Source organism: Alexandromys fortis, unplaced genomic scaffold (genome assembly GCF_014885135.2).
Source record: "Alexandromys fortis isolate MF-2015 unplaced genomic scaffold, M_Fortis_MF-2015_v1.1 scaffold_12, whole genome shotgun sequence".
Taxonomy (NCBI): domain Eukaryota; kingdom Metazoa; phylum Chordata; class Mammalia; order Rodentia; family Cricetidae; genus Alexandromys; species Alexandromys fortis.
Genome location: NW_026067937.1, coordinates 7,142,810 through 7,161,441, shown reverse-complemented (window position 1 = coordinate 7,161,441; position 18,632 = coordinate 7,142,810). Strand labels below are relative to the sequence as shown.

General features: G+C 46.4%; 1 protein-coding gene and 1 long non-coding RNA gene across 2 annotated transcripts; both read right to left on the bottom strand.

Annotated features, from left to right (window-relative positions):
- Positions 1-2,865: 2,865 nt before the first annotated feature.
- Positions 2,866-8,755, bottom strand: LOC126504713 (uncharacterized). Its single transcript, XR_007592693.1, has 4 exons — positions 8,607-8,755; positions 8,300-8,412; positions 3,675-3,880; positions 2,866-2,989 (listed from the first exon to the last, which is right to left on the bottom strand). It is a non-coding gene; the product is annotated as an uncharacterized lncRNA (long non-coding RNA).
- Positions 8,756-8,896: 141 nt separating this feature from the next.
- Positions 8,897-11,718, bottom strand: Fjx1 (four-jointed box kinase 1). Its single transcript, XM_050147172.1, has one exon. It carries the CDS (start codon positions 11,128-11,130, stop codon positions 9,778-9,780), a length of 1,353 nt encoding a protein of 450 aa, XP_050003129.1. The 5' UTR covers positions 11,131-11,718; the 3' UTR covers positions 8,897-9,777.
- Between the last annotated feature and the right edge of the window lie 6,914 nt (positions 11,719-18,632).

Below are 18,632 nucleotides of genomic sequence, written 5' to 3'. Positions count from 1 at the left end.
GCGGCAGAAGCAGGAATCTGACTGTCAATGAAAAGTTATTTTCCCTGGGGTTACTTGACCATCCTTTCATCCTAGACGAACCTGCCGAGACAATGGCTCTTTCCTCTCCAGCAGGCTTCGCTGCTTGAGCTCTGAGGCTGGCTGAAGGTCAAGCTGAGGGCTCTACGCACCCGAGGCAAAGGCTGCTTCTTGGGCAGCTCTATCACTTGGATACCCCCCCTCCCCCGCCGCCCCTCCGCCAGCCCTTGGTCCCACTCTTACCTTTTCTCTTATATCTCAGACTTCCTAGTGGCAAACAGTGCATAATTTGTTTGTTATTGACTCCCAGGTCACTTGTTTCATGAATTACTTCAGGTCAAATCCTATTAAAGTAAATGTTTCTGTGGTGGGGAAATCTCTGAATAACCAAACCAGGGCTTCTAATCTAATCCCCAAGTAAAGACCAAACTATGGCAAGCAGGATTTGATAGCAGGGTTTAGAAGGCGCCCAGGTGGAGTTTGCTTCTAGTGATAAGACGAATGACGCGGCCTAAAAACCTTCCCTCTCTAACACGCCCATCAGTGTTTCATAAACACAGCAAACGTCTTTTCAAATGCACAGCTCAACTCATAAAAATGTAGCGAAATCCTCAGGGCCTCAAAACAAAGAAAGAACCAAAGGCATAGTGATAGATGCAAAGTAAAAATGGGTCTGGGGGGAGGGAGGAGAGAGAGAGAGAGAGAGAGAGAGAGAGAGAGAGAGAGAGAGAGAGCCTGATGTTAGCAAGCAGAGGATATTTAATGTGCTCCAGCAAAAGGGAAAGTTGGACTTGTCTAAGATCACGCCCCAACATCAAGACCCTCAAAGGAAAAAGCTAACATTTTACAAAAGAAGATTGTTTCTCTTATCTGGACTCCGCTCTGACTCCACCCCCTGCCATGGATCCTCTTTATTTGTTATTTAGATTTCTCTTACCTGCTAGGACTTCAATTACCAGGCAAGATATTCAAAAGGCCCTGCTCTGGTTTCAGCTCTGGGGTTCCTGACCCAAGAAATGAAAGCATTTTGAGAAGTACTTATCTTCAGTTCAAACAAAACAAAGAATCTCACAGATAAAATCTCCCTGAGGATGCGTTTATGGCCTCAAATTGCAAAACACAAAGCCTCTAAACATCAGATTATGTTCTTTAGGAGAAAAGAGGAGAGTGTCTGGTTAACTTTGCATTTCAGAAATATAACACACTATCATAAATGTAAGCATAGCCTAAATATTGTAAACAACATAAGGATATCAAAAATTGATTCACTGAATACCTAAAATTTAAAGTTGACTCAGTGTCCTGTGTTTTATGTGGTGACTCTAAAAGGCAACAGGATTAGAGCATTCCAGAACTGCAGACACCATAACCATCAGCTGCACGCTGGTGAGTGACTGATGCAGGAAAGAAAGGCTTGAGAACCAGAGAAAAGAAAACAACATTAAAAAAAAAATACAAAAACAAAACAAAGAAACAGGAAGTCTTAGGAAAACAAAAATAAGTAATCATCTGGAAATAAAAGAGCAATGTATTTATTTGAGTTAAAACAGATGAATCTAAACTTTAGGAATCGATTACTGAAAAACCCTTGTTTTCAAGGGTGGTGGGAGAAATCCCCCAGTCTCAATAATTCAGGCCAACAGATGCAATCAGCAAGAGGTGTCTTTATTGATTACACAGGCGCCTGTGGGTGCAACAGTAGCTTAGCCAACTGCCCACCCCAGGCAAATTTAAACAGCCATATTTATAGGGGAAAATGATTACATAAGAGGGTAGTACAGCACAAGCATTTCATTGGCTCTCAAATTGGTGGGCTTAGCTCATCCTGGGAATGGCCCCATGTCTATTCTCGAATTTCCCCGAAAAACCATAAAGACAGATAAAAGACCCTGCAGCAAGTTGACAATTTAGATAGGATGTCTTGAAGGAGTGGAAGGATCCCTCTCCTTAGCCTAGTCAGTGAGTCTGCAACCCATAGATATCCAGTTTTAGCATCGGCTGAGCCCAGGGGCCCAGCTAAATTTTCAGCAGAGTTTAACATAGTATGTGGGCACAGGGGTCTTTCAAGTATGGGGGGTCTTTCAAGTATGGGGGTCTTTCGTTACATGGTAGCTTTGATGACTGAAGTGAGAACTCACTGATCAAGAGACAGATCTTCACACCCTGTGGACATCACAGAAAGGAAGAGAACAAAAGATGTGAAATTGTTTGGGATATGGACAATAGAAAGACAACTTAGCTGGGCATGGTGGTGCACACCTTTAATTCTGGCACTCAGGAGGCAGAGGCAGGCAGATCTTTGTGAATTTGAGGCTAGCCTGGTCTACAGAGTGAGTTCCAGGAAAGTCAGGGCTACACAGAGAAATCCTGTCTCAAAAAACCAAAAATCAAAGAAACAACAATAACAACAAAAATAAAAGAGGGAAAAAGACAAACTAATATATACCCAACAATATTTCTAGAAGAAAGTAATAGAAAGAGTGAGAAAGAAAAAAATAATTGAGGAGACAATGACTCAGAATTTGTTTTTTAATAGTTATTTGTTTATTATGTTTACAATATTCTGTCTGTGTGTATTTCTGCAGGCAAGAAAAGGGCACCAGATCTCATTACAGATGGTTGTGAGCCACCATGTGGTTGCTGGGACTTGAACTCAGGACCTTTGGAAGAGCAGGTAATGCTCTTAACCACTGAGCCATCTCTCCAGCTTCTCAGAATTTGTTTAGATTAAAAAAAATACAAAGAGAGACATTTTTAGATTTGAGAAGCACATAATTTGCCTATCAAAAAAGCAAAGGCAATGGGCCACATATTGAAACTTCATATAGGAATTTCCCTACAAAGACAGGTAGGGAAACAAAGGGAAGAGAGAGAAAGCATTTTATCCCAGAGAAATTTGTCTTTAAGACGCAGCCCCTTGCCTTAGTCAGCCATAGGCGCACTTGGCTTCCTCTGACCCTTCCTTTTCAATCTGTAAAAGAAATATCCAGTCAGTGCTAATCCTCAGAGCTCTAGGAGATGTGTAACACAAAGCCTTGTTTGTTAATATGCAGTCAGCAAAAAGTAGCTATTAATATTATTGACAGTCCTAATTTCCCCCTGATATTAATTCCTGCCGTGCCCTCCCCATGCACCCTGCCTTGGGAAGATTAATATTTAAATGTATGTCATGTTGCAGACAACAACCTACTGGAAAAACTTAAACCACCTACTTATGGCTCCCCCATCCTCCCAAGAGAAGCCGCAGAGACCACACTCTCTAGTAGTCTGGTAGTCTAGTAGTCTAGCTACAGATCGTTTGGGGGGGGGGCGCTATGATGGAAATCTCATATTTTACCCTCCCTGCCAATATTGCTCTAAATTTCAAAGACAAAAAAGGCCAGATTGTCAACATTCTTTGACCCCCCTCTAGGTCAGCTTAAGTTGTCACAGTACAAAGTCACATTGCACGTTTCTCTACTGTGATTTGCTTATCACATCTGATTTCTCCTAGACAAGTTTCCATTTCCTGTCTAGATTCTAAGCTCCACAGAGGCAAATCCTTCACCTCTCTGGTTCACCAATGAACCCACAGCACTTCGGTAGGGCTGGAAAGTGTAAAGGTGGTTTACTCCTTCGGTAGGGAAATGAGACTGGGAGCTAGGACTAGTACTCACCCTCCTGGGTAGCTGCCACGTGTAAGTGTTTTCCTAGAGCGAAAGAGACTCCAGAGATGCTATCATCTCCCCATGGCTTTTCCAGAGGAAACTAAGGAGGATCTCAAGTTGGTGCAACTTCTGGAGTTATTATTAAGTGGAAATGAGATTCAAATGAGACACAGCCACTTTCCACAACCAGTGCCTCGCTTCGATGGTGTTGCCTTCTTGAACAAGACAGTGACCATGGATGTAAGAGAAAAAATAAAGCAAATGTCAGGTGACTCCACTGAAGGGAAATACCCAGAACAGGCAATTTTATACAAACAGAAAGGTGACTGGAGGGTAGGGGAGGGGTGAGGCAGAGTTACTGCTTTGTGGTTTTATTTTATTATTGGAAATTGATGGAAAAGTTCTAGAAATATTTGTAAGTATGCATAATGCCATAAAGTGTACAATTAAAATGATTAAAATTGCCATTTTATGTGGCGCATACACATTTACAACGTCAAAGAAAAAAGACCACGGCTGTGGTCAGTCTCTTAATCTTACCTTTTCAGGCCATTTCTAGAATGGGACAAAATCTTTAATGGACGTTAAAGGAAAAAAAAAAGTCATCTCCAGGAAGCTATAAACAGCAGGCAGAGACAGCTGCAAAATATAGAGCCATTGGCTTAAAAGTGACATGTTTCTATTATAACCCACAATTTCTCAGCGGAGCCGAATCTGTGAGCTGGTACGAGGAAAACGAGAGCTCTCTAAGCTACTTAACTTTTCTGGATGGGAAATAAAATAACTATTAAAACCATAAAAGATACCATATGGCACCCGAGAAAGGGGGGAAATAATTTTTGTGGTTGTTTCCTCAACAAACAATTAGTTCCTTAGTCTCCTAAAAAACAATAAAGTGCCATTGAGAGAAAAATTCAAAACTGCCAAGAAGACATATCTGAAGTGGAAATAGAGTTGAAAAGATAAATAAAATAAGCATTCCTTTGCTATATTTGGTGGAGTCCTGCAGAGAAAAAAATTCCAGCTAGGCAGCATTGAGACATAGTTTATTAATGCAGTTTCCCCACAGCAGGACACAGAAAGAGAAACTGGTAAAACAGTCGCATTAAAAAATGATGACTTTACATCTGATCTTTATGAATACACAGACAAGAAACTGTCCTCCTGAGCCGTCCTTGGGCAGAGATGCAAAGAATTATTGTTTTCCTTTTTTAAAACTTCAAAGCGTTATTTGCTCATACATGCTCAGAGCAGACGAGACGTTGCCTCCCATGTTTAGAGGTATTTATGAAGAGACCCCATGGAAGATGTCGAGCGGTTCTCTCAGCTACATTTTCAACGAAGCCCTTTCGTCTTTTTTTCAGTCTACAGAATTGAAGCCTTTTTGTATTCCCTTTGGGGGGAAAGGCAGTGGGTTAGAAACTGGTTGTAAATGGAATTTCCCCAGAGTTTGAGAGCTGGGAAGGAGCTTTGTGAGGAGGTAAGCCAGGGCTTGTTTTGTGTAGGTTGTACCCCTCTGATCGGTTAGGAAAGCAGTTTAGAGGGTTCCAATTAGCACTTGGAAGCTGAGAAAAAGGACAGAGCACAATTGAATAAAACATAAAAATATGTGTCACACATATTGTTTACTGAGACCTTTGTTTCTTGTGTGTGTGTGTCCATCTGTCTGTCTTAGGTCATAATGTAAAGTATATCATACTGTGATTCTGGAAATTAACAGATTCATCATGTAACTAACACCTTCTTTCATGTAAAGGAATGGGAGTCAGACAGGGGAGAAGAATGACTTTCTCAAATCAGAAGCCAGAAGGAACCTGGGTCTCCCAACTCCCAGAATCCTTTCCGTTAAACTTGATTCACCAAAATATGCTTGGAGGTGATTTGCTTCTGTGGAGGTTGGCTGTCAACTTGACAGGATCCAGAACCACCTAGGAGACATATTTCTAATCACGTCTATGAAGATGTTTCCCAGGTCAAGTTGAAGAGGCAAGAGCTACCCCAAGTGTGGGCAACATGGTTTATGAACTGGCTATAAAGGAAAAAGTAAGCCAAGTACCAGACACAACCCTTGCTGCTTCCTGACTGCCTGTGCAATGTGACATCTGCCTTACACTCTGGTCAGGTCACCTGACTTTCCTCCCACAACACACTCCCCTCCGACTGTGCAATGTGACATCTGCCTTCTCCAGTCACCTGACTTTCCTCCCACAACACACTCCCCTCCGAGACTCTCCTTCCCTTAAGGTGCCTTGAGCAGTCAGTGTTGAGAGCAGTAAGGAACGGGGTTTTTAGTCACTGCAGCAGCTGACGCACTGGTCTTTCCTGGAGTCACTGGGCTTTCGCTCCTCCTCTCACAAGCCTCTGCCCTTCTATTATTTGGGATCAGTGGTTGTGTGGGATGAGGCAGGTACACGGAGGGGCAACGAGTTCCCAAGGTCAGATGATCCATGACTCATAAATAACTCCTGCTACCTCGGGAGCCTGCAAAAATTCCACAGCTCATTGCTCCCCGAAGCTGACAGGCCACATGAGAAATAGAACTACAGCCTGCTGTAAGAAAGGGGGGCGGCCCCATGCTGACTCTATCTTAGAGGGCATCTCCAGAAATAGTGGCCTACTGGCAACCATGAGCTCTGGGTATCTCTTACTAGACTCATGCGCTCTAGGCTGCATAAAGTGTTCTGTAACAGTGATAAGGCTGCGTTATGAGAGGATCTTGCCTGGCATCCAAAGTGTCTCTGGTTTTGACTCAGAGGAGGAATGATCTACCACATCAATAAATCCCTCTTGTGGTCCCCGTGTGCCAGGCACTCTCCTGAAAATATCGTAAATATTTGCTCATTTAGTTCGCACCATCAGCTTCCAGGTTGCGGAGGTCTTTCCTAGCTACGGTCGTAGTCAGAGGGCTCCGAAGTGTCGAGATGTGCTAAAATAATTTGTTTTTCTTTCTGATTTGAAGACAGGAGTGCGAGCATACTTAATAGAGTTTAGAACTATGTCACCGGCAGAGCGCATTAATCAACAGTCAGACCCAAGGAGGAAGGTCAACTGCCTGCTTTCTCTTGGCAGAAGGAATTGGGAAGAGGATTGTTCTTGCAAAGATTCATCACTCTCTGATGCTTTCCAGAAGAGGTGATGGATTTGCAATGAGCCATCTACATTTTTTTCTTTCCTCTTCTAAATCTCTCGCGTGTATTTTAGTCCAGCTGCCTTGGTACATAGGGTGTGCTGGTTTCTGAAAACACCCACTTAAAACCATGTGGAAATCAAGCCTAGGCCCTTGGCTGAATGAACCATGTTTTACACAGTGCTAGAAGAGGGTTCTCAACAAACACTTTGTTAATTTATCACCACACGTCAAAACTGATCTTGATCTTGGAAACAGGTAGACTTGGCTTTGATAAAGAACTCGAGTAGAAATTTACGAAAGTGTTAGGGGGGAAAAGGTTGGTTTTGTTTTTCCCCTTTAAGAGGAATGTGAGCTGGGGATTCTTTTTAAAGCGTGTGTCTTCTGTGTATGTTTTATATGTTAACATTTAAATCCCACAGTACTCCTGATTGAATCTCCATGTCACAGATGAGGGAGCGAAGTTAAATGACGTGCTGAAGGTAAGCATGTGAGGGTCAGAATTCAGATTATGGTCTCCCTGCAGAACCCATTACTTTTTCCAACTCATCTCCCGTTCAAAAATGACTTATCCCTGGGAGCATTCATTGAGCATCGCACAATGCTAATGGAGCTTTCCATGCCCCGGCCTACTGACTAGTCACGAGGACTACCAACAGTTAAAGCCCTTTGTCTATAATTAGGCCTTGGTTCCCTTAACAACGCTACCATGAAGTTAAACCTATTTTTGCCAACGGGCAGATATGCTTCATTAGAGAATCTGAGAACCCTTTACACTGTGCTGTTTCGTGTTCATGGTTACCCATGGTCAAGTCTGGGCTTGGAGCTGAAGCACAGGAAGAATGTGGAGAATGCCGTTGGCCCAGAACTTGCCCAAGGAAGTTGTATCAGAGCAGGGTGATTTTCCTGGGCAGCGGGTGAAACTCCAAACTTAGGCCTTCTCACGGTTTCCCTCAGCGAAAACGTGCTGAGGAAAAATGCCAGTGGACTAAGATCTACCCTTCTCTTGGAGCAGCCTCCATTAACCTCAACAGCAAATCATCACCAGAAATGAAAAATGTCTCTTTTTCAAAAGCGTAATTATCAGAGGTCTCACTGTGTCTTGAAAGGAGATGTATTTCCCATTATCAGCACATTCTCTATTTAGTCTCTGGAAAAAATTGGCTTACACCACAGTTCATGAGCTGTATCTTTCTTAGAGCTAGAGTAAGTCACTGGAAACAGAAAGATGACATTAAATAGTTAAATTACACACTGGGCTACAGGGTTGAGTGTGAAGGGAAACCCACAGAGACTTAATATTTTCCCGAGTCTATAAAACTCCAGGTTTACAAATGCAAGTCAAATAAAAAGCTATTGGAGTTGTAACTAAAAGTTGCCTGGATTAAAGATGATTAAATGAAAAAGTAACAGGCAAGGCCACTTGGGTCCAGATACCAATCCAAATTTTCTAGATTTTGAGATTCCCAAAGGCCGCAATTCAAATGTCAGGGACTAAAGTACTTACTGTACCCTTTCTTGTCCCAGTGGCTTCCTTGAGAGGACATGCAGCCCAACAGCCACAGAACACCAGGAGTCCAGATGTTGGAGATTATCTCTTGAATGCAGAGGAATGCATGTCTGAGATTAAAAGGCAGAATTAATTTATAACACTCTACCTGTTGGCGGTATGTGCTCCACTTATTATCTGCACACAGTGAGTTGCAGGGCAATTACAACATTGGAAACAGCCCGGAGCACGTGACCACGCAGCGAGGTTTAAAAGGGGGCATTCGTCATGTTTTAATCTGCACATCTGGTTCTATCGTACTTACCAAATGATTAATATAGGAATATATTACGGCGGAATCCTTTCAGATCTGTTTTATTGGCTAGGAACTGGTCCCTTCCTCCCCTTCTAGGCTGAACTCAATTTTCCAGTCCCAGGTTCATTTGAGCGGAGATGGGGACTCTAGCACTCTTGCCTTTGTTCACTCCCCAGCCACAAAGTGGGTGGAGCTACATGCTTTGTTTTGCAAGGCACACCCATTAACCAGACAAAACCAAACTGGTATTCCAGAAGTAGATGAGGTCAGGAGCCTCAATCAGATCAAGCCACAAAGAATTAAATTCTAAACTTTAAACTCCCTTTTATTGAAATATAAGTTTGTTTAGTCTATTTACACCACAATTTATGCACATATATACATAGAAGGCAGAATCTGTCAAATAAAAAAGTTTTTCTTACTAAAAAATTAAAAACAAAGTAAAGTGCATGGATTTGACTTTTTTTTTCTTCTTCTGGTGAGCATCATCACTGTCATATTTTTTGGTCAGCTGGGAGAAGCAGGAAGAGATTCATTACTGACTCTGCTGCACACAGCTAGTCCTGAATTCACAGCCTTCAGGCCAAAATGACTAGAACTGGGGAATGAGTCAGACAAATGGCCAGGGTCTGTAGGGCTCCCAGGGGTGGGGGAGTCTTGTTCTTTGTCCTATCCAGAGCTGTCCCTCAGCCTGGAACAGTTATCTCTCCATCGCGGCGCTGGAACAAAGGGAGAACACAGGAAGGGGGCTCCACCGGCCCTTGTCACAGCCTGCTCTGCTTCCACCCGTACCGTGTTTGATAGGAAATAACAGGATTAGCTCAAGGGCTCAAACGGAAGTTTTCCTTTTTGGGAAGGGGTGGAGAGAGCGACAAGAATGGTCTGCATCTCCCATAGAGACTGCCATTCGGGGGCCAAACCCCAGCAGCCAGTTTCTTCGGATCCAATCTCCACGCAAGCACAGAAAAGAATCCCTTTTAAAAGCTGGGTGGAGGGAATGTTATAATTCTCGCCTCAGTGAGTTTGCCCTTCCAGAACTTGGAAAGGAAACCGCCTGGCATGAAAAGAAAGGGGCAAGTGGGTTAAAACACAAGTTTTTAGACAGCTTCGCGATCAGGCCGCTGTGTGGGCGTTGGCCGGTTGGTCCTAGCCAGTGGCAGAGAAGACAGCCCTCTAACCATCATTCATAACCCACTCCCTCTCTTCCTCGGAGTGCCATTAAGTCCCCGGGCCGGCGGCCGTACTTGGCCTTGCAGTGCAAAATGTGCTTGGCTAGGAAGTCAAGGCGGCGCTGTAGCAGCTGAGCATGGGGGTCTGCGAGCTCGGCCAGCTCTGGGAAACGTGGTTCGTGGCGAGTGTAGAGGCGCAGCAGCCGGGCCGCGGCGTCTTGACCCCGGTGCAGCTCCAAGACCCGCCTAGCAGTCCGCTCTCGGAACACACACACTGACTGTAACAGCGGCTCGTTATACTTGTCCCACATGCCGGCCACCCGGTAACCGTGTACCAAACCCGCCTCATTGTCCAGAAAGACCAACGCCCCTCCCGGTCCTCGGTGCAGGTTGCTCGTAGCGCGGTGCATAACGCGTGGGTCCCACTGCAAACTGAAGAGGTTGCTTACGAGCCGGTCGAAGTTGGCCGTCAGATAATCGAAGAGGATCAGATCGGTCCATTGTACCAAGTCCACTAGCTCTGCCTGGCTAAGGTTGGTCAGCTCGCCCCCGGCGTCGCGCAGGGGCCGCAGACGGCCGTCTTCTGATCGCCAGGGCTCGGGCACCACCACGTCGGTGAGGTTGGGCAGCCAGCGCGTCAGGCTCACCACGCTGCCCTCGGTCCAGTGCGCGGCGCGCAGCTCCTCCTGCACCTGCACCCACTGAGCGCCCCGAGCCTCCACCCGAGCCAGTGCCAGCGGCGGCACGTGGCGCTGGAGGCCCAGCAGGCGCGCAAGGTAGTAGGACAGGGCCTCACCCTGGATCTGCTCCGGGTTGATGCCATAGCGTACACAGGCACGGGTGCCGTCGGCAAAGCGGGCTAGGCGGTTGGAACTGCGTCCGCAGCTTCCGCGATCCAGGGCCACTACCCGAGCACCCCGCGCCACCTCCAGCCACGCTGCCGCCTGGGCTTCGGAAAAGCCCCGGGGCACCTGCTCCTCCAGGCCGCGGCTCCAGAAGATGCCCCCGTGTACCGCCGTGCGCTCCGCGGGCTCGGGAAGTCCGGCTGGCACGTGCCGCCCGTGATCGTCCGGGTGCCTCCCAGGCGGGTTATCTGCGCCGGCCGCCAGGGTGAGTAGCGCCCGGAAAGTTTTCAGGGAGCCGCCGCGGGCGTCCCACGCTAGGGGCGGGGGCAGAGGGAAGCGCGGCTCGGGCGCGGGGCCGCCACTCTGGGTCGGATGCCTGGGGAGTCGATCTTCGGGCGGCCAGGAGGCTGGCAGTTCGGTCCGTGGTGGCAGGAGCCCTCCCCACAGCGTCAGCAGCGAGCCCAACGCCAGCAGCCAGAGCCCCGCGGCAGCGGCGGCGCTCCGCATCCTCCGCCCCATGCTCCTGCCGGCGCGCCGGTGCCGCCGCTGCCGCTTCAAGCCAAGCCCGGGCGCCCGGACGCGGGCGGTGAGGCGGGCCCGGCTGCAGGCTGGCTCCGGGACTTCGGGTGCCGGAGCCCCATCGCGGCCGCGGAGCTCTGCGGGGCTCTGGCCAGCGCTCTGCTCGGGCGCTGGGAACTCGCCTCGCCGTGGCTTCCCAGCTGCTTTTGTATTTCGCTGTGAGACCCTCCGGCGGGCGCGATTCACAGGCGCCCGGACCACGTGGGAGCGAGGGGGATCCCCCCTCCCCCTCCTCTGCCGCCTCTCCCCGCCCCCCACTCCCCCGCCCCTTCCCCTCCTCTTTCCCTTAAAGCGGCAACCGATCCTTCCAGGAGCGAGAGGTGGCCCCACGCTAGGTCCAGGATTTCGGGGTCGGGAGGAAGCTGGGCTGGTGGCGTCCGTGCGGGGGCGTCGGAGCGGGAGAGGCAGAGACCAAATCTAGGGCCTGGTTGTAGCCGCACGTCCAGCACTCTCGTGGGAGTTGGGCGATCGCCTAGGTCCTTTGCTTGGACTGTGTCCGCTCTCCTGGAAACTTCAGACAGACGCCCCACCGCAGTCCAGGCGCTGCAGGGCAAGGATCAGGGCGGGTGTTTTTGCAGCCTCACTTGCTGTGATTCGTACTGCCTTATGTAAATTCCCGGGAATGTTTCGAGCCCTAGAGGATGTGACTCCAGTCGGCAGAGGAACCATCTGTAGCCAATGACTTTGAACTTACAACCCCTTACCAGAGCAAGCTCCCCAGTATGGGTCACTGTAGGCTCAAGAGCAATGAGATTGGACTCTGACTTTTTCTAGGGATACTGGGAATTAAATCTTGCTGTGCAAGTTGGACATCCAAGTCAGGTGTTCTGGTCACTTGCCACTTGGTTTTCCCTTTTTAAAGAAAGTTCAATCTATATACACCGATACAAACATTCATTTTCAACATTCTCAATTTACTTTTAAGTTGTCGTTTAGTTGGTCGCTTTATTTCCAATTATAAATTTCACCCAAACAAAGGAAAATAAATACCATTTAGATTTACTAGTTTAGTGCAAAGGAAAAAGGGGTAGTGGCGCGGGGAGGGGGGGCAGTGAAGGAAAAACACCACAAAACAAAAATCCACCCTAAAAAACCAATGCATCTTTGTCCAGATCTTCCCGGGTTCAATCTACCAGGAAATCCCTTGGAAACAAACTGGCTCTTTCCTTTCCCTCCTTGTATCCTAGATCCCAAATTGGAGATTTATAGTCCCAAGACTATGAGGGTGCAGTCCTCCGGAGAGCCAGCGCTGGTAACCGTCCTAAGACCTGTGCTGCTAGGCAGGTTCACTGCCGCTGAGTTTCAACCCCAGTCCCACAAGCAGGTTTTAAAATCGGTTCCTTTCACACTGTAGTCCCCTGTCCTTTTAGATCACTCAGTGCACAGGAGAGGTTTCAGCTGTGTTACAGCTGCAGCACTGTGTGTGTTTATTCTGGCGTTGCAGGGTAGACCATGTCATGCTTGTGACAGTGTAGGGACATCAACCTCCCATGACATCACTGACCCAGCACTGACCCAAGACATACACCTTCGCGGGTTTCTTCCCCATCGGCGTGTCCTGGCTTAAGTGTAGAGTGTTTGTTGAATGTGTTCCTAACCACAGGACTTTTTATAGCTCTTATCTTATAAAAGAATTGCAATGTCTTCCATATAGATCCAGCACAATATATTAATTCATTAAAAAGTACTTTTTTTTTTTTCTTGCCTTGAGCAAGCTCTCCCCTCCTCTTTCCCTAAGGAGCAGAGACTGTCTCTTATCAAATTTTTATTTCATTTACCAGCTAATATAGTATATTGCATGAAATAAGTACCGAATTCATTGAATTTCATTTTTATCTTTTGATTTAACTTCTGGGTGGTGGTTGTTTTGTTTTGTTGCCTTCCCCGCATTGGGTTCAGTGTGGGCGAACCGTAAGCAAGATCGCCACCTTGTGGGCATAATCAGAACATCATCTAGTTAGAGAACTGCATTTTATAGTGTGTGATTAAGTTAAACTCAGAATATTAAACGCCACCGTGGGCCAAGTTATGTCCTGAGGGCAATGGGACAATTCAAAGTGGTTGGTGGCTCTGTGTTTTTGGCTGTGAGCAGAAACTGTGCATGTGCAGCTCCCAATGATCCATTGTTGTAAACGGCATGGGGAGTCTCTCATTGGCCAGGGCACAAAGCTTGGCATTTAGTGGGTATTCAGTAACAGGCTGCTGATTAATCTGGAATGAGATGAAACTCTGCAAGTAGCATTATCAAAGTTTGTTTCTCTAAATAACACACTGCTACAGGACACAAAGAAACTTTTCTTTGACGTTCTTAAAAAGAATCAAGTATTGGTTAGAACTCTGTATAAGGAATGCGAAGGAAGCAACCATGTGATTATTAGTCGGGAAAGTTGACTTCAAAACAAGCCATCTCAAATTCCAAGCCCTCACGATCATTGTAAGGGCACTGAAGAAACCGAAGCTTGAAGGAACAGGCTAAGATCTTGATGAGCTGGCTTTACCACTGAGCAACCCTTGTCTTAGCCAGGACTAAGCATACTCTATCAGAGCAGGATGTACACATAAAACCTTTAGCGGTTAAAACGCAGACTTGCAGAAACCCAGAGGAATAAGCTGGAGAAAGGAAGCACACACAAACCTGCCCTGCAGGGTGGAAAGCAGTTGGATTTACAGTGACGCTGGTGTTTACAGACGTGCCTCTGTTTTCCTGTTAGCCCTTTGAGATCCTTAGCTTTGGAGTACCAAGACTTCAAATATGCTTCCCAGAAGCTCTGTGACAGGGAAATGCCACCTCTTTTAGCTTATGACAGTTGCTTAGTGGTGAGGTACCACTCAGCTATGCCCAAATAAGAACCTATTTGCTCTTTTAAGACTTTTTTAAAAATATTTCTTGAGCTTAGACCTCCAATATATCCAAAATTGCCTGAGGCCCTATGTGAACAATGATCAGACTCCTAGAACTGCACTTCCTAGACAACACAGGAGAGGTAGGGTGAGCGCTGGGAGCAGGGACTGAGGCTGGAAAGCTGGAAGACTTCCCGAGTCAGGCATTTCCATTTTCCGACTTGTTCCTTAGGCTAGTTCTTATCCTCCATGCGTTTCAATTTCTCGACTTGAGAAATGAGGATAATAAATCGCACCTAACTTACAGGTTGTTATGCAGCTCAAGTGAAATATTAACAGTAACCATAACAACCGCATTAGCAGGCACTTACTGAGTCCTCACTTACGGGTGTGACGTGGGACTCGGCCCAGCATGGGCTTTATCCATCCATGTCGCCCTCCCAACAAATATCATTGTCCTCATCGTACAGATGGCAAAACACAAGCATAGCCGGAAGTCGGTGGTCTGATGTCACATGACTGGCACGTGGCATCGCTGAGGGTCCAGGACCTTTTGTATGTTGTAGATATCAATGTCAAGTATAAAAATGATTGCATTAAATCAAAGATTCAACTCAAACTAATGTTTACTTTGAAGCATTCTTTGGGGGTTGCTACTGAGCGAAATGGTGAAGGATCTGTCTTTGTGTCCTGGCTGTGGTCCCGACCTCAGTGTGTAACGTAAGTTCTTTTCTTCTCAGTGCCTTCGGCTTCTTTGGTGGCTAGGATGGCAGCATTCATCCTGTGCCTTGCTCTAGTGAACTCATGTTAAAAGCCGGGAGCCTCCACGTAGCTGCAGGCAACCCACTCAGTGCTGCCTCTCCACCTGACCCGCTTCGTTCAGATTTTTGTTGGATTTTCTGTCGGGTTACAGACCCTTTGCAATGATAGAGATGCCCAAGTGCATCCTTTCTGATGTTTCTACGAAAGTCAGAGAGGAAGCAGGATGTGATGGTGCACATCAGTAGATCCCTCTTTCTTGGAGATGGAAGCGGGATTGTAAGTTGGAGGCCAGCCTGGGCTACTTGGTGAGACTCTGTCCCAATAAAGCAATACTCCTTTGATAAACAGGACAAATAAAACAATATTCCCCTCATAAACAGGACAAATGAGAGAGAGGGGAAAGAGGATCATTGACACTTCTCTGATTCCAGAGTGATTCCATGACTTCAATGCTGGTCAATACCGTTGACCTCAGACAGCTTTCCAACTCAGCTATAATTCCATTGTGTGTGTTTGTTATGAACTTGACCTTGGACAGCTTTCCAACTCAGCTATAATTCCATTGTGTGTGTTTGTTATGAACTTGACCTTGGACAACTTTCTAACTCAGCTACAATTCCATTGTGTGTGTTTGTTACGGCTGGACGGTTGTGTCTCTTCCAGCCTTGTGTATTGAATTCCCAACCCTAATGCCATTGTCTTAGCTGTAGGGGCTTCTGGAACGTGATTGGATCATAAAAGTCATTATCCCCTCATGAAAGGGATTCATGTCCTTATAAAAAAGACCCCATATGTAGTGTTCTTTTGGTCGTATGAAGACCCAATGAGAAACTGCTGGGTATGAACCCATCAGAGTGCCTTCAAAAGACAGTAAATCTCGTTTACTTTGCTCTCAGATTCCTTGGTCTTCAGAAGTGTGGTAAATACTATTTGCTTTTTGAACTATCTGGGCTATGATGCTCTGTTGTAACCGCTCAAATCAAGGTCGTCTTTATTCTCCATTTTCTCTCCCAGGAGGGCATACTTCCTTTCTGTCTGAGGAGTGTGCTCCTTTTCTTGGTCTTGCTATATATGGTGGTTTGAATTGGTATTCCCCCCGCCCCCATAGACTCGTGTGTTTGAACGCTTGGTCCATAGAGAGTGGCACTATTAGGAGGTGTGGCCTTGTTGGGGGTGGAATGTGTCACTGTGGAAGCAGTCTTTGAAATCTCATATGCCTAAGTGATGCCCAGTGTGGTACACAGTTCTCCTTCTGATGCCTGTGAATCAAGATGTAGATCGTTCAGCTCCTTCTTCAGCACCAAGTCTGCCTGCATGCAGCCAGGCTTCTCACCATGACAATAATGGACTAAATCTCTGAAACTTTAAACAAGAACCAATGAAATATGTTCTTTCATAAGATTTGATATGAGGGGGCTGGAGAGATGGCTCAGCAGTTAAGAGCATTGTGTGCTCTTCCAAAGGACCTGAGTTCGATTCTCAGCAACCACATGGTGGTTCACAACCATCTGTAATGAGGTCTGGTGTCCTCTTCTAGCCTGCAGGCATATATGTAAACAGAATATTCTATCCATAATAAATAAATATATAAAAAAAGAGTTGCTATGAGAGAGAGAGAGAGAGAGAGAGAGAGAGAGAGAGAGAAGAGAGAGAAGAGAGAGAGAGAGAGACATGGTCATGGTGTCTCTTCACAGCAATAGAAACCCTAATTAAGACACTATATGACCATGATGTGTGCCTTCAAAAAAAATCACTTAACTATGTCTGGAGAGATATTGAAGTCCATGAAAGTCACATTACAGCTGGGTATGGTGTGTGCCTGTAAACCCAGGGTTGTGGCATGGAGACAGGAAGATCTTGGGTTTCACTAACCAGCCAGCCTAGCCAAAATGACAAACTCTAGGATCACGAGAGATCTTATCTAGAAAAATAGGGTGACAAGTGAGAGAAGACGGCAACATGTGGCTTCCACATGAGTCCCCCCAAGATTGCTTAGCTGATCTTATCCTATATGTATGTATGTATGGCTGTCAAAGGCAGTCCTTCTTATCCAAGAGGATTATCTTCCAAAATATCCAGTGAATGCCTGAGGCCTTACATACTACTGAATCCCTCTTTTCCATGTAGGCTCTGCTGGACTGCCACACAGTTTACCCATTGTTATGCCCTGGCGCCTCCTCTGCATTTGCTAACGAGCTCTGGGATTGTTAAGGGGTGCCACAAGGCGGTGATAGTCAGTCTGATGGTAACAGTTTGTGTCAGGCCGGCAGCATGGATAGCGTGGATACCCTGGGCTAAAGGATAATTCATATCCAGAGTTGGAGATTTCATTACACTGCTCAGAGTGGCACGCAATTTAAAAACTTATGAACTGCTTATTTCTAGAATTTTCCATCTAGTATTTCTAGGCTGGAGTGTAACAGAAATGATGGAAAGTGAGCATGGGTAAGAGGAGGCTACTCTAATTCCTGGTTCCAGCTAAATCCCATAGCTAGCTCAGGGAAGGCCAGGGGACAAAACAGTTTTTAAGTATACTTACCCCCATGTGTCTGAGGGAGCCTCACTTTTAGGAGTTCACAGTATTCCTGGAAAGAAAGAGTTGACACAAACCCCTCCAGCTCCCACTATCATGTATGAGTATCCTTATTCCAGGGTGCTGACTTTTGGGCCTGTGTTTGAAGAAGGTTTGTGTGTGCACTGGCTGGAGACTAGTGCCTGTTCTAAAGGGGAAAATATGGGCAAATTAATTTAGCAACACCCAGCACATATTTGAGTCCTAATTGGAGGAGATGATGTAAGACTTCTGGGCTAGGGAATCGCGAGTCAGAGCTGCCTCTCTCGACTTTCTGTGTCTTGTCTGCCACAAGTGAGTTACCTCCATCATATGCCTCACCACAATGATGTTCTGCCAGATTGTAGGCTTGGGACCAACAGGATTAAGGTTGATTGACCCTGCGAAACTGTGAGCTAAAGGAAACCCCCTACTTAAATTGTTCCCTCACGTAGTTTGGTCACAGTTACGGAAAAGTAACTGATTCAAATGGTGAGGTTCAGATGTGGATGGGGAGGCCTGCAATTGGGCAGGCATCGTGTAAGGGAAATGTGACTTAATTCACACTTTTGGGATAGTGGAGGAGAAGGATGGAAGGAACCAGGGAGTTCCTGGTTTCTGTTGGCCTGAGTTCATTGGCAAATGACTGCTCTTCCCTGGATTTCCCTGTGTTTGATTCACTTTGAGTTGGAATTGTCTGCCTATTATTTCTATATGCTGTGTGCCCTTACAGGGAGAGCAAGCAAACTAGAGAAGGGGCCAGACCTGTAAACAGCTCCTTAATCTCAGCCGGACTGCTGGGGTGCTTGTGCCTTTGGTCTTTGGGAATATGTGCACTACAGTCAGGCTGTCTTGGACCTAAAGAAAATCCCCTTACCTCTCCGGGCCTGTTAACTCATCTGTGAAGAGAAGATAACAATTCCATGTTTCATTGCTGTGTAGATGAGTTGTGCCTTCCACATTTAGTAATTGCTCAATAAAATTTTATTGCTTGCTATAACAATCTTGGGACTTTATTTTAGAAAGAACATTGGAAGTCAGAACAGGGAGTAACTGATCCTGCCAGGGAAGTCCAAGAAGACTTCCCTGAGGACACAGATGCTAAGATGGTCGTGGAGGGCACGTTAGGACTTAGAATTCCAGTTTGAGGGGCAACAGAGGGAGCAGAGAGTGAGTAGAGTGGCCAAGTGCCCAAGCGAGTGTCACCATGTCTCCTCCTCCTCCTCCTCCTCGTCCTCGTCCTCCTTCCTTCTTCTCCTCCTCCTCCTCCTCCTCCTCCTCCTCCTCC